We start from the raw sequence: 21,887 nt of genomic DNA on the forward strand, positions 1-21,887 counted from the left end.
GAGATGAGGGTTCATCTTGGCCGTCACCCACTCTCACCCTTCTGACCTAAATAATTGCAGACTATTTGAAACCTTGCGCTCTTCTCAATTCCTGTTTATTACCACCTTAGTCCAGACCACAATTTCTTCCTGTCTGGACTGGAAGCAGATGGCTCCTAAATGGTCTCATACAGAAGGTATATATTCTCCTCTCTGCTTAGTAGCCTTCAATGGCTTCCCTTTGCTCTTAGAGTCTAAATTTTTGACCATAGTCTACCATCCCTGAATGATCAGACCCATGCCTGCTTCTTCAAGCTCATCTTAAATCTCTCCCTGTCATGTATAATGTAACTTACTTTCTGTGATTCATCTTTTAGTTTCTCAAACAGTTTAAGTTTCTTCTTGCCTCAGGGCCTCAGAACATGAGATGGGATGGAGAAGTCAGAGGGCTGTGAAGGGAGCCCAGGGTCCAGCTGGGTCGCGAATTGATACAAATCTACCTTTGCTCCAGAGGTAAACCTCTTCTCCCCCATTCTTTGCTGTTCCAAGAGGTCTTTAAATCTGCAAAATGCTCTGCTTCTTACCACCTCTGTCTTCACTGGGCCAGCTCCTGCTCATCCTTCATGTCCGGTTGAATGTTACCATCTCATGAAAGCATCCCATAGCCCTGAGTCTAAGTTAGTTGCTTTCTTAAATCTCACACTTCTAATTAATAGAAATAATCACAATTATAATAAAATTATATAGTTAACTTTATAATATCTGTTTCCTCATCTAGCTATTAAATTCATATAGCTGGAGCCAGGATTGGTGGGAGGTTGAGGCAGGAGGATCACTTGCACCCAGGAGTTCGAATCCAGCCTGGGCAACATAGTAAGATCCCCATCTCTATTTTAAAAATTAAAAGAAATCCATGAGGGCAAGGATTATGTCTGTCTTATTCACTGCTTTTTCTTCGACACCCAGCATAGTACCTAGAGCATAATAGGTTCAAGGGAATAAGGGTATATCTTGTAAAACCTCTGGCTTGGCTTGCCTCCAAGCCAGAGGTTTGGAGACTCCTTTCCAAAAAAAAAAAAAAAAGAAAAGAAAAAAAGAAAAAGATGTAATAGATGACTGCCAAATAGAACTCTGACTGGCATGAGGCAACCTGTCTTTCCACACAAAGTGGATGACTCCATCTTTGCAGATTATGGAGAAGCAGTCTACTTCTGCTTTGATTGGGGTGTCATGATCATCAGATATGAATGTGGAGATTATTATGTAGGGAGATTCAATTAGTTACTTAGTGCCACATACTGACCAAAGTTACTAATTTAGCCTTGGTGAAGAGTGTATAACAGGGTCGGTTTGCAGAAATAACACCCCACTTCCCTAAGTAATGCAAGGAGACTTCTTTAAAAAGGCATAAGATTCCACGTTGTATACTGGACACACAATGAGCTCTGTTATGTAATGGCTTCATGATCTTGGAAAATATTTTTTTCTTGAATAATAGTAAGGGAGAAGCAGAATAGTTGCCTGAATTATCATATTTCACATTACTAGCAGATCAGCAGCAATGATGGAGAATGAGCATATTTGAGCAAAGTCCAGTGCTATAATCAAATAAGCTTTCTACATGTTCAATCTAATCCATACTTAATAATATGTGTAGCTATTATTGTTCTAAATGGCAGTTAGGCATGTATGTTAAGCTGTTCACTGGATTTATAGAACTCTAGGGGCTATAATTCATAACATGTATTTTTTTACTTCACCAAGCCAAGCATTTCTGAGGTCACCTTCAAGAAATTGAAAGTAGGCACTCAAAATTGAAAGTTGCTTCCTTTCTTTTCCCTTCCAAGTGCAGGGACGAACCTTTTACTCTTTCCGGCCAGAAATAGTGGGTAGGGAGGCAGAAGGCATTGTTAGGAAAATCCCAGGTCTATGATTCGTACAAGTGCAAGGCATGTCCAGCTATCTTCCATGGTGTTGGCACCTATAGTTCCATCTGGTTGGATGGAAGCATTTTCCCAAATGTCTACGATAGAGCTGCTTTTATTAAGTGTTTACTCTGTGCCAGGAGATTTTTATGTATTCACACCCTTATTTTTTTCTAACAACGACACCTTGAAAGAGTAATTATTCTCTCCATGTTACAGAGGAGAATACCAAGCTATGGAATGTCTCAAGGTCATGTAGCTGAGAAGTAAGTGGCAGCCTGGGCTTAGACTCCAGAGGCTGTGCATAGCACCCTGTGCTGTAGAGTCAGAGGTACGCTATATCACTTTCCTTAGGTCTTTTATGTCCCCCTTGTCTTCTCCAGCCAGGATGCCAAGGAGGCCTCTGGAAGCTGAAGGCTCAATGGCAGCTCAATTCTGCTGGGGGAGGGAGCTGTTGATGATACAGAGACAAGTGAGAACTGCCGGGAAAATTAGGAGTGCAGATGCTGTAGACATAGGAATGAGTCCTGGAGGAGGGTCCAGTGGGAATAGGCCTGGTGGGCTGGAGGAGTCAGTGGCTGGAATGAGGAACTACAGGCTTGAACAGAATTAAGAGGTCATCTACTTTAGTGGTTTTGAAGCTTTTAATTTAAGGACTGCTGCTATTAAATTCCTCCAGAGACTCTCTATTTTAAAATGTTTTGACTGCTTAAAAACTTTTAAAGAAATAATTCCATTTTCTGATTGCCTTAATCAAAGATGTAATAAGATGGGCTGAGCGTGGTAGCTCATACCTGTAATCCTAGCAGTTTGGTAGGCTGAGGCAGGTGGATCTCTGGAGGTCAGGAGTTCAAGACCAGCCTGGCCAACATGGTGAAACCCCGTCTCTACTAAAAATACAAAAATTAGCCAAGCGTAGTGGTGGGCACCTGTAATCTCAGCTACTTGGGAGGCTGAGGCATGAGAATTATTTGAACCTGGGAGGCAGAGGTTGCAGTGAGCCGAGATCGTGCCACTGCACACTCCAGCCTGAGTGACAGAGCGAGACTCCTTTGAAAAAAAAAAAAAAGATGTAATAGATAACTGCCAAATAGAACTCTGATTGGCATGGGGCAACCTGTCGTTCCACACAAAGTGGATGACTCCATCCAGACAGGGAGAAGTGCTTTTTAATAAGCTTGTGCAGACTTATGAGAGGAGGTATTGCTGAATGCACAATTTCTATGAGGCTTTTACAAATTTTGGAAATTGCTCAGACTACCCATCCCATGCTCTGAGTGCTGTCACTCTTGTGGCCCCAGGGGCGATTGGCTCAGGGGCGATTGGATCCACTGTAGTGGCCGCAAGGGTGAATGGTTTTCCCCAAGGGAAACCATTGATTCAGACTTATTTTCTTATTTACTATTGAGGAAACTGAGTCCCGGGCGAGTTAAGTAAAATCTTTGAAGTCACCAAGTGAGTTAGTGCCTAGAAGGGGAATTGAATAATGGAACCCATGTGTCACCTGGGACCCACTAGCCCCTCAGAGATATGCAATTGACTGGTTCATTCTGTAGACAGTTCTGTCGCATATGAAAGTTGAAAGATCTTCCCATCATTTAAAATTCTAGGTTTATGTTCTTACAATTCAGTTCCCATTTCCTTGGAGTGTTATGTCTGGTTTTCCCTAAATCACCCCAGGACTAAAGCTGGTTCTCACATTCCACAGTTAAAACTACTCATATAAGTGTTTTGAGAGGGACACATGTCACAGAATGGGCAATATTTGCCACTGAGCTAACTTGCCTTTTTCTTTTTCTTTTCTTCTCTTTTCTTTTCTTTCCTTTCCTTTCTTCTTTTTCTTTCTTTCTTTCTTTCTTTCTTTCTTTCTTTCTTTCTTTCTTTCTTTCTTTCTTTCTTTCTTTCTTTCTTTCTTTCTCTCTCTTTCTTTCTTTCTCTCTCTCTCTTCTCTTTCTTTTTCTTTTCTTTTCTTTCTTTTATCTTTTCTTTTCTTTACTTTTTTTTTAAGTTTCACTCTTGTTGCCCAGGCTGGAGTGCAATGGCACAATCTTGCCTCACTGCAATCTCCACCTCCCAGGTTCTAGTGATTCTCCTGTCTCAGCCCCCTAAGTAGCTGGGACTACAGGCTTGCGCCCGACTTTTTTTTTTTTTTTTTTTTTTTTTTTTGTATTTTTAGTAGAGATGGGGTTTCACCATGTTGGCCAGACTGGTCTTGAACTCCTGAACTCAGGTGATCCACCTGCCTCGGCCTCCCAAAGTGCTGGGATTACAGGTGTGAGCCATGGCACCTGACCTCCTCTCTTTTCATCTCTGATCTCTTCCCCTTCCTTCTGCCTTGTGCTTCACTCCCAGGGTGGAAGAACCTATTTGCTTCTTCTCTAATTTCTGTCAGTGGCTCCATAGGTAACCACATTGTCATCACAGATTGCAGGAACTTCTCACTGCTTCCACCTTCCTTACCTCCAAAGCCAGGATCACAGACAAACAGAGATTCTCATTCTCCACTATTTTTCAGACTCAGGTGTAAGGGCACAGCGTAGACATGGAAGAGAGGAGATAGTTGCTTTTCTTAGAGAATAAAGGCTTGTTGAAAAACAAATCCCATCAAAATCTCATCTCTGCGCTCCCTGTTCAAAACACATACGTACCTTTATACCTGAGATTTCATTTGGCAGTTATAGCAAACCTGGTATATTAGTCAGCTCAGGTTGCCACAGCAAAATACCACAGACTGGGTGGCTTAAACAACAGAAACTTGTTTTCTCACTGTTCTGGAGGCTAGGGAGTCCAAAATCAAGGTGCTGGCAAGGCAAGTTTCATTCTGAGTCCTCTTCTCTTGGCTTGGACGTGGCCGTCATCTCACTGTGTGCTCACATGACCTCTTCTTTGAGCGCACTTGGGGGTAGTGGGGGGAAGACAGCAAGTTCTCTAGGGCACTAATCTCATCCTGAGGGTCCCACCCTTATGACCTCATCTAATCCTACTCACCTCCAAAAGGTCCCCCCTTCAAGTACCATCACACTGGGGGAAAGGGCTTTAAAATATGAATTTTGGTGAGACACAAACATTCAGGCCATAGCACCTGGGAAGATGTTTTGCTAGTTTTCCAGATGAGAAACTAAACCTTAGAGAAATAAATCTATCAGAGTGAGCCTATGAGAGAGGACTGAGGGTGGGAGTGTGCATGATGATGGCCTATCCAGGCACACTGAGGCCCACCCAATTCCTCCCCTTTTCCCTACCAGCTCAAGAGCACAAAACTATTTCTTCTAGATTCTTAGAAGGTTGTGATTGTTTTAAAACAGGTGCACAAATTCTTGGACACTCCTCCCTTCAAAAGGCAGAATCTAATTCCTTTTCCCTTGAATGTGGGCTAGACTTACTGGTTCACTTCTAACAAATAGAATATAGCAGAAGTGATGGTGTGAGATTTCTGGAATTAGGTCATAAAATATACTGCAACTTTCTCCTTATTCTCTCTTGCATCATTGGCTCTGGGTAGGACAGCTGCCATGTTGTGAGGACACTCAAGAAGCCCTATGAAGAGGAACCAAGGCCACCTGCCAACAGCCCTATGAGTGTGCCATGTTACTCATGAATCCGCTAGCCCAGTCAGGCCACCAGGTGACTGCAGCCCTGGCTGTCCTTCTGACAAAGCCTCATTGGAATCCTGAGATGGAATTCCTAGTTGTCACTCCCAGACTCCTGACCTACAGAAGCTGAGATAACAAATGAGTGTTGTTTTAAGCTGCTAAATTTTGAAGACAGCAATAAATAAATAATACAAAGAGAAAAGTATTTTATTCTATACACAGTTCTCCATTCTCCATGTTTCCCATGTGTCTAAGCCAGATTGACATTTCTCATGCTCCCAAACAGCTAGTGGGTCAAAGAAGAATTTAAAAACATCTTGAGACAAACAAAAGTGGATACACAACATACTATAAAACCTGCACCTCAGTGTTTCATGATACAAACAGAATTATATTAGAAAAGAAGAATGGTGCAGTAATTTACCTGTGAAAATGACTTTAGGAGTGTAGGATAATCATTAAGACCATGGACTGTCATTTAACAGCTGGATGACCAAAGGTAAATTACATAGCTTCTCTGGGTCTCATTTTCACTACATGAAAACATGGAGATATTAATAGTGCCTCATAGTTTTACATGATAATTAATGAGCTAATATATATCAAATACTTAGCAAAGTAGCCAGCAAATGACTTTAGTCAATGTTCATATTGCCATTAACATAAATATCAGGTATACGGGAACAATTATACACACAAACAGACGATAAATTGGAAGTGCAGAGCCTATGTTTTCTCCCAGGTTAACCTGTGGTCAACTCATGATTTAAAGAGCTGAGTTAATATGCTTGTTCCGAAGCCTTGACTGTCAAATATGATCTACAGAATGTTAGATTATTAAATACCATTAGAGCAAATGCAACAGAAAAAAATGACTTAGTATCAGCTTCCTCTTAGAGAAAACAGCAATAATGCCATGTAATTGCTACATAATACTACCAGATGGCTTAAAATAAGTGACTAGCTTAATAAACTGTAGTTGCCTAATAAATTGTAGCTATCATTAACATCTTATCAGCTGTACAGCTTTTTTTCAGGTGAGTTTCTTTTTGTTTCAGATGCCCACTTCCCTCAAATGAAATGCCAGCCTCAAACTAAAGTCAGTATGCAATGCCTGGAAGGCTAACTGCCTAAGCTTTCCAGGCCAGGGGACTTGTGAACCCTGAAAATTTGAGACAGGTCTCAGTTAATTTAGAAAGTTTATTTGCCAAGGTTGAGGACACGTGCCTGTGACACAGCCTCAGGAAGTTCTGATGACATGTGCCCAAGGTGGTTGGGGCACAGTTTGGTTTTATGCATTTTAGGGAGACAGGAGACATCAATCAATACATGTAAGAAGTGCATTGGTTCCATCCAAGACATCAATCAATATATGTAAGAAGTGCATTGGTTCCATCCAGAAAGATGGGGACAACTCAAAACAGGGAAGGGGCTTCCAGGTCACAGGTAGGTGAGAGACAAATGGTTGCATTCTTTTGAGTTTCTGATTCTTTTCCAAAGGAGGCTATCAGATATGCATCTATCTCAGTGAACAGAGGGATGGCTTTGAATAGAATGGAAGGCAGGTTTGCCCTGCGTAGTTCCCAGCTTGACTTTTCCCTTTAGCCTAGTGATTTTGAGGCCCCAAGAATTTCCTTTCACAGACTCAGGATGTCTTCTTCAGTTCAGTATGGACAGCCTCAGAGTAGACAGCTTCTGGCCCCTCTCCTTATCTTCTGCTAACCTCCATTCTTATTCCTACCCTTTCATCTCAGAATTTTCGCTTTGATGTTTCCCACTTCCTTCCTATGGTTACTTTAATCAAAGTGAGTCAGGTCTTACTGAAAAACTGACCACAGCCTGTCCGCTCCCAGCCTTCCCCAGACCAGGGCTGCCCAGGCAGAGCGTGAGGCAGACTAGTGTTTACTCAGCCCGTTTTTTTCCTCCTCTCTCCTCTAAGTCATGGGGCTTTGAGTAGGGCTTCCCCAGCCACCGTGCCCCTCCCAGCAGACCGCAGTCAGAAGCCAGTCTCACATTTGTGTGGTGGCTCAGAGAGGGGATAGAAAGAGCAGCAGCTGATGTCCTTGGCTATCCTCTCAAGTGGGCTAATTTGCTTATTTTCAACTCTGTTGGATCCAGCCCTGTTGCCTCTGATCTCAGCTCAAAGAGGATTTGGCGGGAGTTTTTGGTTGTGATGACCAGTAACAACCAACTGTATGCACTGTGACCATCTGCTAGTGACAGAAGCCCTGTGAGCTCATTATCTTAATCCTCAGGATAACCCAGGCAATTCGTATTCACCCTAAAAACTTCCGCTGGCCGGGGGTGGTGGCTCATGCCTGTAATCCCGACACTTTGGGAGGCTGAGGCGGGTAGATCACTTGAGGTCAGGAGTTCATAACCAGCCCGGCCAACATGGTGAAACCCCGTTTCTACTAAAAATACAAAAAATTAGCCGGGCATGGTGACATGAGCCTGTAGATCAGCTACTCGGGAGGCTGAGGTAGGAGAATTGTTTGAACCTGGGAGGCAGAGGTTGCAGTGAGCCGAGATCATGCCATTGCATTCCAGCCTGGGAGACAGGGAGAGACTCCATCTCAAAAAGCAAAAACAAAACCAAAAACAAACCCCAAAAAACTTCCCCCGTTTTCCTTTCTAATTTTGGTACCTATAGAATCTACTCCTTAGCCTTGAAAATCAGCATGATCTTTAAGGACTTAGGAGCAAATCTTTGAAGGATTGAGTTGTGGGAAGACCATGGTGTCTTTGCTGTTGGCTTTTGCAGTGAGAATAGCTTTTTCTCTGATCGGGTTTGGAGCCTTCCCTCTCTCCTGGGAGGGGGTAGCTGGCTTCCTTTCTCTGAAATGCAGAATTCATTCACCCATTCTCTTTTGTCTTGGGATCCTCGAGAGAACAATTTTAGTCAGACAAGAGTCAACGGACACCAGAACATGATATGAATAAGATACATTTATTTATTCAAAATTAAAATCTGCCAAGAAGACAGACAAACAATGTAACATTCCCAGAGGAATTGAATCAATTCTAGTTAAAACTGAGTTCTATTAGAACCAAATTTATTTTTATTTTTATTTTTTTGAGACAGAGTCTTACTCTGTCACCCAGGCTGGAGTACAGTGGCATGGTATCAGCTCACTGCAACCTCCGCCTCCTGGGTTCAAGCAATTCTCCTGCCTCAGCCTCCCAAGTAGCTGGGATTACAGGTGTGCGCCACCACACCCGGCTAATTTTTGTATTTTTAGTAGAGATGGGGTTTCACCACGTTGGCCAGTCTGGTTAGGAACTCCTGACCTTAAGTGATCCACCCACCTCGGCCTCCCAAAGTGCTGGGATTACAGGCGTGAGCCACCGCGCCCGGCATAGAACCAAATTTAGGTTGTTATAAATAACAAGCTGGCCACAGCTTTCAAGAATGAAGTTGTTGGTGAATGAGGTTAGGGGAATCCCTCTGAGCCACTGGAAGGTGAATTAATCATCAAAGGGGCTCCCTGGTTTCTCTTCCTAAGAGTATCTGTAGCAGTTAGGAAGCCCCAAGCCCACAGACAAAAGAAATTAGAGGGAGGTGAGGGAAAACAGCTCAACAGCTAGAAAGCGTGGTCAGGCTTGGAATGGAAGCTTCTGTTGGCTTCCCAAGGAAGGTTTTTTTTTTTCTCCCTTATATAACTTATAATTTATCTTAAAACACTCAAATACCATAGGGTGTCACCCTATGGAAACAGCTTAAAAACAGGTGAAAATAATAAATATTGAAAAAAAATTATAATATTGGGCTTCTTTCTAAGTCGTTCACAGAGAAGCTCAGTAAATAAATAGAAATGGGGGTTGAGGTATCAGAGGTAATAAATATTCTATGAGAGAGGTACAATAAGGTTTCCCAAGGGGCTGGGTCAGGTATCCCAGAACCCTGGATCTGATTTTGGAGACCTCTAATTTATGTCCTAGAGTCTATAGAGTCGCCACCCTGATGTCTCAGTTTTGTATCTTCATTGTCATGTAGGCTTCTATGTAGTTGATGAAGATGTCAAACTCACTCATGGCTTTGTAGACGCCTTTCTCTTGGAGCTGTGCAGAGAGATAAGAAACATTCAGTTAAATCCCTTCTGGGGACGAAATAGGCTCCCCTTTCCCATGCTCATGGATGGGCATGACCTTGAGTGCAGAGGCTGCTTATTCTCCCTCACGCTGGGAAGTGAACCAGAGGATAGGCCCAGCTGCCTTGGGAAAGGCAGTGCATTGACCTTCATCTCCTCCAGGCCTGAAGTACGGCTACTGCCTAGCAAAGGGAGCATTCATTTTGCAAAGCGCTGTCTTCAAAATGATGCCTTTTCAACAATTTTAAAGGTCACGTATTCACATGATGATTATGCAGAGTGTGATGAAAAGACATTAGAGGAAGCACTTTGAAAGCAAGATGGTGAGAGAAGGAGAGGAGGGAGCCTTTTAAATGTCTGCGTTCTCCCACCAACACATTGAACAGGCCCTGCCCTGCCGCCCTGATCTACTATGAGAAATTCACACTACTGTTCAACACTACAGTGTTGGCACTCTGTGCAGTGTCTGTCCCCAGCCCACGAGGAGGACATAGGCCGCATGGTTTCTGGGAAATCAGACTGAAAAAGTTCACGCACAGTTGGAAGTGTGAAACCCTATTTGGTTTGGGAGCTGACATTCTCAGGCACCTTGGCAGGTGCAAGGGGCAGATGGAAAGTGGGCTTGAACCAACTCCAGCTAAGTGAGAATCCGGCTTCCTGCTCACTCTGAGTTCTGGGGAGTCTGGGCTGAACCCCCAGGTGTATTTGTATGTGCACATTTATGTGCCAGCTTCCTGCACGTGTGGGTTCAGCCTAGATTCCCAACAAGCTACTTTCTGTACTTTCTGTTTCCTTTGTCACTCTCCCCAGCACACAGCTCACTGTGTTCACAGGCTGGCCGGCCAGCCTAACCCGCAAGCCTGCAAAGGCAGCGAGCAGTCATTTAGAAACCCCCAAAGACACTTAACAGAAAACAAATACAATCAAGGCGGCAGCTCCTCACTGGCTGAGCAGGTCATACCATCTGTCAGGTTCCCACACTCCTTCCAATGAAGGATGGGGCCTACTGAGTCCTCACCACCTTCCACGCTTTGGGGTTGGGGAGTGGGCATGGGCTGTGCTCTGCAGACCCTCTCTGCCACCATCCAAGCTCACCTTACTAAAGGCATTCTTCACCTGCTCCACGGCCTTGCTCTTGTTTTCACAGGGAAGAAATCGATGCTGTGGAAGAAAAGAGAAAGTGTTGGTGATCCCGGCTCCCAGCTCCATGTCCATCACACTTGGGGGACAAGCTGGTGGCATCATGAGGGTGCTAGATTTATCCAAATGCCTCGCCTCACAGCTCCCAGAGAGAACTGAGCCCTGCTTCACCCTTACTAACTATCCAAGGGTCAGAGAAGAACCATGGCCCTGGGAGATAAAATGTATTTCTCCAGGACCCACTCCGAGATGTTCGCAAGGCTTGGATGACAACCCCGGTCTTGGGATTCCTTCCTCCCCTGGAACTCTACAGTATCTCCTGCAGTGCTTAGTGAGGCATTCTTCAGCCTGTCCTTTTCTGCCTCTCCATCCTGTCCCTCCTTGTCAGTCACAGCCACTGAGGACCATTTCTAAGCATCTGAGGAGGGAAGCTACTGGCACCAAACCCTTCACATAGCCCTGTCCTACAAATAGGCACCAACTGTTTTTCCAATATTGGTGAGAGAACAAGGGAAACCATTAGTAGTGAGGGCATCATGTCAGTTGGAGAAATAAATTACTTAGAGGAATTACTCATAGACACTAACCCGGGGATGAATAGTCCCCTTGTCCCTTCTAAAATGCCAGGGGAAGTCCTGTCAGTCAATTGGGCCCTTCTTAGAGCTTTGCTTTCCAAATGTTGAGATTAAAAGAGGTGAGTGATGTTTCCTCTGCTTGGAAACCTTAGCTCCCAGCCCAGGGTCTAGTTACAAAGAGGCAGTGGAGGCCTGACTGAAGCTCTGGGCTCTTTTCATGAAGAGAGAGAGGGGAGTAGTTAATAACCCACAAATGACTCACAAATAACAGGAAAGCTGTTCGCAAATTTCACATGTAAATGCCTAGCAGCCACCCCCCACGCCTGCTCAAAGAGAAATGAGCAAGAGATCTGACTCCAAGAGTCTTTCCACATTTACAGCTAGCTCTGCCAGTCTGTGTCTTTGCTGTGTCTCTAGATGTGAGTGTCTCTGGATGCTGGTCTGTAGGAGATGGTATTTTGGGGGCAGCTGCAAGGGAAAGAACTGTTCTTCTACTTACACAGCGCCGCAGCCTCAGCCTGAGGGTCTTCAGATTCTCCCCCAGGGAGTTCACATGCTCCTTGATGTCTGGGTCGTGGTTCTCAGCTTGGGGCATCACCTCCTCCAGGTAAAACTGGATCATCTCAGACAAGGCTTGGCAACCCAGGTAACCCTAAGGGCAGGAGCCAAAGGTGAGTGAGAGATTGGTGGAGGTGGCTGGGAGGAGGGGCTGCCGCAAATAGCTTGAGAGGACAGCTTGGTTCCAGCGATCCTCCTTCACCAGAAGCCTCCCCGCAAGGACTGAGCCTTTTGTAAACCCTCTGGCTGCTATGTGCTGAGTTAAGATCTTCCCACTTCTCGTTTTCAAAACGAAGGAAACAGACCCAATTCCCTGCAATCAGGAAGCAGAGCCTCCCTTCCCTTAATCAGGCTGCACACTCCCCCAGCACCCCGCCCCTGCTCTCACCTTAAAGTCCTCCAGCAAGGACTCCTTTAACAATATGTTGTCCAGCTGATCCTTCATTTGCTGCATGAAGAACAAAAGGAGAATGAACTTGAGGTTTGGAGAAATAACTGAAATGCGCTCTTTTTGATGCCCTTGCGTTTTGAGTTTTTGTTTGTTTGTTTGTTTGTTTTTGTTTTTTTAAAAATCAAATTGGCTCTGGCCCAAAATATCAAAAGGGGAGTTTTAAAAACAGAGGATTCAACAGTGATGGGACCATCACTTAAATCTGGTCCTCCTCCTCAGAGTCAAGTTATTTAAAAAATCTGGCCGATTTTGAAGCGAAAGCAGAAACTTGACTCAGTCCTGGTCTTCTTTCTGCAGAGCTACATTCGGCTTTAAGGAACACCTATGTCAACCCTTCGGTGCCTCGAGCCCCCTCTCATGTCCTGTTCTCTGCTTTTCTTTCTCCCCACTGTAGACATCCAGTTCAGCTTGGAAATGATCCCAGGGAATAAGAAGCTCCTTCTAATGCAGGTTTCCCTCATGTAGAGTGCTTCCCCAAACCACTGGTCTTTCAGGTCTGGAAAGGCTCTAAGCAGAGGCAATTTAAGCTTCCCTGTTACAGGGCATGGGGAGCATCTTCACCTCAAATCAGACCTTTCTTTACTTCTCCTAGCCAATAAAGTATAGAGCTCTAGCAGGATCTTATAAGAAGTTTCTTAGCATGAGAAAGAATGCATTTACTTTTTAAGGCAGCTTTTCCTGCACATTTACTGTATCATCTGGCTTAGCTTAACTCACTAAACCTATGGCTTGATCTAGGATTCTCTTAAGAATTTAAGTTTGGGGAAATAGGTGTTGGGGATGGAAGTGGAGGCACAGGAGGAGGGTTCTTCTTATAGCTCCAGGAAAATGCCTAGTTCAGGCAGTCCCAGGAAGAGAGAAAGCACAGGAGGGAATCATACTCACAAAGAAAGTCTTCACTCTGCTGAAGGCATCTCGGAGGTCTCGAAGCATGTGAGGCAGGTTGCCTGGGAAGCGGGTGCAGCTGTTCTCAGACTGGGTGCCCTGGCCTGGGCTGGCCCTCACCCCAGTCAGGAGGACTAGGCAACAGAGCAGTGCTGAGCTGTGCATGCCTTCTTTTGCAAGTCTGTCTTGTGGTTTGGTTTTGCAAGAGCAAGCCCCTGATGTGTAGACCTTCACCTCTCTGTCCCCCTTTTATATTGTAAGCTCAGGGAGGCCTCTTCATTCATAAAAAGCCACAATCACAGGTTTCCCGGCACAGGATTTTTTCTGCTTAGAGCTCCTCCTTCTCTAACCTCTCTAATAAACTTAGTTTTCAAATTTTGCATCGTAAGCAAAAAGGATTGGTTGAACATGAACTTCTGCACAGCTATTTTTAGGATGGGCTACCTCTCTTAGAATAATTTTTTAGCTTCTCAATTAAAAAAAGTTGATTTCCTGGGGAGAACAGCTGTTCTGTGCGCAGAGGCCCGCAGTTGTGGGTTCCCATTCGCGTGTTCCTAGGTCACAGTGACGTGGACAAATTGCCCATTCCAGAATACAATGGGATTGAGAAATAATTGGGTCCCCCCAACCCAGGGTGAATACCCAAGACTTCTCCTTGCTAACTTAGACAGTCACCTTAGGTCTGTGGGCCTTAGTTTCCCCAAGTAAAAATGAGGGGGTGGGCTAAATATCCTCAAAGCTCCCAAGCAGCTCTTCCATTTTACCTTCCAGAGACCGGCTTCCTACAGGACAGGCAGGGTCACAGGATGTGCTCCAGGCTCCTTTACCCTGATTTCATTTGGATTCTCAGGCACACATTTCCTCCTCTTCAGCTGTCCCAGGTGTCCCCCATGCCAACTGTGCTTGGGGGAAGTGGGTAAGAGTAGTCTGCACTTGCCGAAAGCTTGTTATATGCTAGTCAGGTAGTGCTCACCATGACCCCTACCATCTCTATTTTATAGTGAGCAAACTGAGGCACAGAGCGATTACATCACCTGTACAAGGGTACACCAGTGCCAACTGAGAATTTGGTTCCCTCACCCTACTCTATGCCATCTCCAACACATAGAATGAAACCTTGGATTAAATTGGCCTTAGAGTTTCTTTTAGTTGTAAGCTTCTGTGGCGGGAGTCTAAAGTTTAAAAGATGGGGAGGAAGAAGTTGTAATAACAGGGAAAAGAAGTCAGGATTCCATGGAGGCTGGATAGGAGGTCCCTTACTTTCCTCTTACCTATCCCTACTTCCCCTTCCCAAGGAAGCCTTAGTAGTGTTGTCTTGGATTTGTTTGTGTGTGTGTGTGTGTGTGTGTGTGTGTGTGTGTGCGTGTGTACAAGGTAAGGGGAGCCAGTTGAGTTGCGGCGTGGAGCATTGCTCTACCTGGTGAAGGACCAGGACAGCGACATCAGGACTTCTTCAGATATCTGCAAAGTCTCTGGGGATCCTTTGAGACTTCACCTTCCCCTTCCACAGGGACTTTGCCTGCCGTTCCAGTTTAGACTGTAACTGGGAGGAACACTGGCCTAGGTGCAGGAGGCCTGGGCTCTGCCTTGGCCCTGTCACTCTATACTCAGGGCAAGTCACTCATCCTCCCTGTGTCTGTTTTTTATCTGTCCCAACAGGGCAACAGCACTTGTCCTCCTGCCTGCCAGGAAGCACTGAGTTCAAGTAGCCATGGACCCAGATGGAGGGCGTTCCCAGTGTTCTGCTGGCTCTTCACCTTCCTGCATCAGCAATGGGACATCTCCAATGGCAGAAGGTTCTGAGCCTGCTCCACTGGAGAAGGTCACTCACTGCAAGGGGCGCAAACACCTTGGGGCCCAGCCAGCATAGAGTGAATGGGAGGGAGGGATGAGAGGGCCCAGGCCCAGCCTATGGATGTCCCTGCTGTGGTGACCTATGGATCAGGGTCAGGGGACTGTGGTGTCTCTTCCCAACTCTTCAGGGAGTGTCAATGTAGAAACCTAAGAATCAGGAAGTGAGAAAGAGCCTTCTAGAAACTAGTATGGAGCTAACTCAGAACTTACTGGTCCTGCCAGCCTTACACTGGCTTAAGGGTTCTGTCTGAGTTCTGCTGCCAGGAAGCAGAGAGAAGGGGACCAGGACCTGGGTTTCCCCTGCTTGCACCTTTCTCCTTCCCCCTCGGCTCCTGGGTTTTCTGGGCTGTGTCTGTGTTAGCCTGCAGGGTTAGCCCGCTCTCTGAGCTGGGTGTTCCAGAAGTGGACTCAGCATAGACACCAGGCAGGCCAGGGGTTCTGAACTCTGGGTGAGGCTGTGAACCCCTCCTTCCTTTGTTTCCCATCATGCCCTATGCTTACCTTACTAGGAAACCTACAACCCTACCATGGTTGTCATTCGTGTACACATCGTGCCTTGCCCAATCAGCTTTGAGCTCCCTGAAACAGGGCATTGTTTTATTAATCTTTGCATACTTGGTACCTAGCACCGAGTCTGGCCCGTGGAAGGATCAGCTATACTTGGGATGGGCATAGAAGAGTGCCCTATGAGCCTGGAGGGTGTGAGGCTAAGGAGGTGGTCTGGGCACAGGTAAGCACTCAGAAGGAGGAGGAGAGTGACTCAGGGAGGCAGGCAGCCTCCCTTCAATTTTCTTATTATTTGAGATGTGTGTGCACATACACACACACACACAATGTCAGGAAGAAGGGAGTGTAAAAGCCATTTTTACCTTTCTTTCATCTATAATCTATTAAATAGGGTTGAAGTTAGGATCTAACTTCTTTTTTTTTTTTTTTTTTTTTTTTTTTGAGACGGAGTCTTGCTCTGTCACCCAGGCTGGAGTGCAGTGGCGTGTTCTTGGCTCACTGCAAGCTCTGCCTCCTGGGTTCAAGTCATTCTCCTGCCTCAGTCTCCCGAGTAGTTGGGACTACAGGCGCCCACCACCACACTCAGCTAATTTTTTTTTTATATATATTTTTAGTAGAGACAGGGTTTCACTGTGTTAACCAGGATGGTCTCGATCTCCTGACCTCGTGATCCACCCACCTCGGCCTCCCAAAGTGCTGGGAATACAGGCATGAGCCACTGCGCCCGGCCGGGATCTGACTTCTTTATTTGTTCTGAAATGTGTAGCTAATTATCTCAAGCCATTTGCTGAAGAGTTGATTCTTTCCCCGTTGATTTGAAATTACTGTCCACTCTCATTTCAAAGTTTCAGAATTTAAGTGGTTGGAGAGAACCATAGGCAAGTTCCCTGATGCACGTCCTCATTTAACATATGGAGACAACAGCTTCTCCATCAATATGTCTCAGAGTATTGCTGTCAAGAGATAGATGTGAACGTTTGAGTAAAGACCCTATGCCCTTATATTGACAAGGCAACAAGAACAACAAACAGGACTCCTATTTCTCAAGTTTTTGAAGATATCTGTTCATCTGAAAAGTCACTGGCGTCCACGGGGAAAAGTCCCAAACCCATAGGTCATGTTTGAGACATAAATGCCAACACTCACATGTGAGGAGATTTGGGTTTGGATTTTGGTACAGGGTGCTCATGCAAAGAGGGAAGTGAGAAGGCAGGCACCTATGGATGGATAGAGTGTCAACCTGGGCACAATTCAGTTCTGTGAATTTCAAGAGGTCACAAATGCTACTCTCACACTGTGAGCTTCTTGAGGCCAAAAGGCCGAGTCCAGTTTGCCCTCAAGCCTAGATGCATAGCAGGCATCTAATCAAGCTTATTACACCCATTTTAAATGAATTTTTCCAGTTGGGGACACACTGGGAAATCAGAAGGTTGTGGGAAGGCAAATACCTCTCTTCTTCCATCCCTACTCCAAAATATTCTCTCATTTCTGTATTTAGCTGCAAATGAAGGAAAACCTGAGTAAGCATGGCTTTAAAAAAAGGGGATTTTATTTTATTTTCTGTCTCACTCATCAAGAAGCCCAAAGCAAGCACTCAGATGTCATCCTGGACCCGTTTTTTCTGCATTCTTGTTCTCCTAACCTTTGTTGAGAGGAGATAGGAGAGATAGGAGGTGGTAAAGTCCAAAGGTTTAAAGGCATACCAACCCAGGAGACCCTGATAATCTTTTTAGGAAGCTCCACCCCGTAAGTTTCACCACTTTAGCTGCAGAGGAATCTCGGCAGGCAAGAACTGCTGGTGTGTGTGTGTGTGTGTGTATGTGTGTGTGTGCTTATGCAAATAGATTTTGGAGGGTGCTTTCTACAGTTCACAAGATCTTATAAATAATCTGCCTCCTGTTAGAGCGGTCATTGGCCAACCTCCCCAATAGCACTTAGGTTTTCCTGTTGAGAGGGGGCACTGAGAGACAGGACTAGCTGGATTTCCTAGACCAACTGAGAATCCCTAAGCCTAGCTGGGAAGGTGACCGCATCCACCATTAAACACGGGGCTTGCAACTTAGCTCACACCCGACCAATCAGGTAGTAAAGAGAGCTCACTAAAATGCTAATTAGGCAAAAATAGGAGGTAAAGAAATAGCCAATCATATATTGCCTGAGAGCACAGCGGGAGGGACAACGGCTACCCTCTTTGGGTCCTCTCCCTTTGTACGGGAGCTCTGTTTTCACTCTATTAAATCTTGCAACTGAAAAAAAAAAAAAAAAAAAGAATCTGCCTCCCTTGCCGGGCGCGGTGGCTCACACCTGTAATCCCAGCACTTTGGGAGGCCGAGGTGGGTGGATCACGAGGTCAGGAGATCAAGACCATCCTGGCTAACATGGTGAAATCTCGTCTCTACTAAAAATACCAAAAAAATTAGCCAGGCGTGGTGGCGGGCACCTGTAGTCCCAGCTACTCGGAAGGATGAGGCAGGAGAATGGCGTGAACCCAGGAGGCGGAGGTTGCAGTGAGCCGAGATCGCGTCACTGCACTCTAGCCTGGGTGACAGAGCAAGACTCCATCTCAAAAAAAAAAAAAAAAAGGAATCTGCCTCCCAGCTACTCTCATGCCAAGCAAAATGGCAACCTTCTTGGTTACCCCATGCCTTACTGCAATTCCGCAGCTCAAACCCAAGAGTGGGGAGCGGGCTAGGAGCCCTGTGAGGGTGGCTCTGGAACTGCAGAGGGAAGGTTCAGGGATCTGGGCTTGCTGGACTCTGGGTTTAGACAGCTTGTCGGGCAACAGGGTCAGCCAGCAGAGAGCAGGCAGGTTGATGATACAGGCAGAGAAGGTGAGATTGTGGCCATCTTGGGGAGGGGATACAACTGTCCTGATGAAGAAGCCCCTCGGGGCTTGACTCCTATTTGCCATTAGTAGTTATTTTTTATGGCTGATAACAGGAGTTTCATTTCTTCTTATCCAGGACATTTAGTGTGTAAAATAGCTTCGCCAGCTTGAAATTTCTAGTATTCCCTTGAATAACCTTCCTCAGCTCCTTGGACAGAGGCTTCCTCGGAAGCTGTGCTGCAACAGACCCCATGTCCATCACACACCCAAAGTGTGGCCACCTTGGGGTGCAAGGGGACAGGGGTCTGTGAGCACCATATTCCTCTGGGCTGTCCTGACATTGGCTTTGATAGTGTCTGGGGTACTTCAGAATAAAGGCCTGGTGGGCCAGAAGTTTAGGAGGACCCCGGGCTGGGGATGGCCCTTAGGTGGAATGGAACAAGGGTTATGCAAACCGGATTAAGCGCCCTTCCGAGGATCATGGCTGGCAGACACTGCAAACCACAGATGAGCGGAAGGGCTGATCTTTGGGCAGCCAATGTGGAATTCCCCTTTGTGCAACTGTGGCACCACATCAGGCAATTTGGATTTTCCTTAGGGGATGGACACTGTGCTCTGTAACTTCTCATATGAGAAATTTGGCTTATCAGGGACCAGGACACCAGGTGTTGGAACCTTGGCCACCCAGAGGACCATAGCTGTTTCTGCTCTATCTTTATGACTACCTAGGATAACTAGTGGGCTCCTAAGTGTGGGCACAAATGGATTCTTTTAGCTCCAGGACTGTCCCTCTGGTGGGCTTTAGTTTGCTCCAGTCTCCAGTGGATGACTGGCACCTCCAACCCAACATATCCAAGCAGGGCTAGGTCTGTAGGTAAGTGACTTCTGCAGTCATACAGGGTCCCATGACTAAAAGAGTCCTCCCCTTGCTCTGCTATCACCATCTTGAAATTCTCAATAACTGTTGAGCAGGAGGTTCCACATTTTTATTTTGTACTGTCCTCCCCTGCCAATTTATGTAGTTGATTCTGGATCTGAGAGTAAAATCATCTCTCTCTGGTTTCACCTTCATCCAGTGCACCCTAGCTCAGTAAATGGAACTATCAATTAACTCTAGAAATGATTTGTTGGTCCCTCCATTTTCCTTGCCCGTCTATGTTCAATCTGTCACCAGAACCTCCAGATTTTTCTTCATAAACATTCCTCTAATCTACTGATTTGTCTCCATTTCCATCATCACCAACAATGACTGTCTGGTTCAAGCTACTATCTGTTGGTAGAAGAGTTGAGACAGGACTGGCTTGTCTGTCATAATATAAAAGAGTCTTGGAAGATGTCCGGGGTCCAGGGTCTCAAACTGCTCGTGGCCTTTGGAACACCAAGCTCTGTGCCAAAGGGTGGAAGGCTGCCCTGCTGCACCACAAATCTAAGCCCAGGACATAAAACCCCTCGTGGCTAGGGCTTAGGGCATAAAATCCATCGTAGCCTCTGGAATGTGCACAGACTTGTTGGTTGCTCTCCCAGACTCGTAAACATGCTCTCCATTATCTCGAGCAGCACAGCATATTCTATATGTGTCAAAGAAAATGCTAAACTGTCACAGCTATGCTTGATGCACCACTACCTTTCTACCCCCACATCCTCTTGCCCTCAACTGTTTACCCCCAAGTCCTCACCACCTGCTTCTTTGTTCGATCACCAATAAATAATGTGGGCTCCCAGAACTTGGGGCCTTCACAGCCTCCGTACCAGTGTTGGCCCCCTGGACCCACTTTATGCACGCTTAACTTGTCTTTGCTCATTCCTTTGACTCCACCAGACTTTATAGCCCCCATGGCCTGGTGTTGGGTCTCATCACCCCAACATTATCTTATCTCTCCTGGACTCCAACATAAATGCCAAGTTGGTGTTCTAATATCCATTCTCTAGACGTTCTCCATGTTGTAGCAAGTCATTATTTCCAAGCACCAATCTGATCATGACTCTGTTGCTACTTGAACCCTTCCATGGCTTCCCACTTTCCCTCTCTTGGTCAAATAAGGACTCATATTCTTAATGTTTTCTATAACTTCCTTTATCATCTGACCCTGCCTATCTCTTCTGCTTCAACTTGCGGCACTCCCCACTTTCTACTTCCCTCTGCACTCCAGCCTCATTGACTTTCTTCTTCTTTTTTTTCAAATGATCCACATGCTCTCTCTCTCTCTCTCTTTTTTTTTTAAAGAGACAGGGTCTTGCTATGTTGCCCAGGCTGTTTTTGAACTCCTAGGCTCAAGTGATCCTCTTGCCTCAGCCTCCAAGTGGCTGGGCTTACATACATCAGCCACTATACCCAGTGATTTATCCCCTCTCTCTCCTATCACAGGGCCTTTGCACATTTAGTTCTCCTTTCCTGTTTTCCTCCTGTCTTCATCCTTCAGCTGTCAGCTCAGATGTTCCTTCCTCAAATGAGTTAATCATTCCCCAGTCTAGGTCAGGCCCCCTGGGTGTATCTTCTTGGATCACCTTGCTCCTGCCCCTCCATAGTATTTATGTCAGTTTGCATTAGACATGTGGCTGTGTGATCATTTGATTGACCTTTGTCTCTCCTGTTAGACTGTGGCCACCTCGAGGGCAGGGCCTGTATCTATTTTTGATGAGTGTTGTTTGCTCAGTACTCAGCATGGTTCTGGGCACATCCAAGGTTCTTGCTAAATATTTGTTGGCTGACTGAGCAGCTGAGCATGTGCTTCCTAAACTTTTTGTAGTGCTATATGGCTGTATGTCTGTTGTTCTTCCATCTCTTATAAAGCATAAGTAGAGAATGGATTCATCTGAAGAAACCACTATCCTTACAAACTATATGCATATACCCATTATAGCTTTTCCAGTTTTTAAAAGAATTGATCTGATTACTAATTAGTGCTCTTCCAGGCATATGTTAACTCCCCCATGGCTGCTGGAATGTAAAAATTCTATAGGATGTCAGAAGAGGAGGGGGTCTTAGATATTATCAAATTCATGTGTCTTATTTTACAAATGGGCAAACAGAGGCCTGGAGAAGACTTTCCCAGGTCCTAGAGGTAGTTAATGGCAAAGGTAGAATCTGAACGCAATTCTTTTTCAAATCAGTACCTAATTCCTTTACTCACATAAGTATCAAATCACTCTGAGTTCTCTGGGCCTGCAGCAACAATTAGGGGCAGTTGTCTAAGATGTGTGCAGTGTGTGAGGTTGTGGCGGTAAGAAGTTGAAAGTCTATGACAATAAGTTTCCGTCCATTAAACAGTTATGAATCTATTTTGTACTCCTTGGGTACCTTAAGTTTAGGAATTGGGGATGATAGTGAGGTTGGCTTAGATATTTTTGTCTTAGGGGAAGACTTCGAGCCTTGGAATATTTTCAGACAGAACGGCATTTCTATTTTGTCTCTGATCCATGAGTGTCACAGTATTAAAAAGCGTAGTTTGGCCTGCCTTCCCACTGCAATACCCCTATAGGAGCAAGAGCTTCCAGAAACCTT

At 45.5% G+C, this 21,887-nt stretch overlaps 1 protein-coding gene across 1 annotated transcript; it reads right to left on the reverse strand.

The window, feature by feature from the left end:
- Positions 1-8,724: 8,724 nt before the first annotated feature.
- IL10 (interleukin 10) lies at positions 8,725-13,421 on the reverse strand. The gene is made up of 5 exons (XM_005540653.4): positions 13,198-13,421; positions 12,250-12,309; positions 11,803-11,955; positions 10,684-10,749; positions 8,725-9,559 (listed from the first exon to the last, which is right to left on the reverse strand). The coding sequence occupies exons 1-5, from the start codon at positions 13,360-13,362 to the stop codon at positions 9,467-9,469; spliced, it is 537 nt and encodes a 178-aa protein (XP_005540710.1). The 5' UTR covers positions 13,363-13,421; the 3' UTR covers positions 8,725-9,466.
- Between the last annotated feature and the right edge of the window lie 8,466 nt (positions 13,422-21,887).

This window comes from Macaca fascicularis, chromosome 1 (assembly GCF_037993035.2).
Source record: "Macaca fascicularis isolate 582-1 chromosome 1, T2T-MFA8v1.1".
NCBI classification, from domain to species: domain Eukaryota; kingdom Metazoa; phylum Chordata; class Mammalia; order Primates; family Cercopithecidae; genus Macaca; species Macaca fascicularis.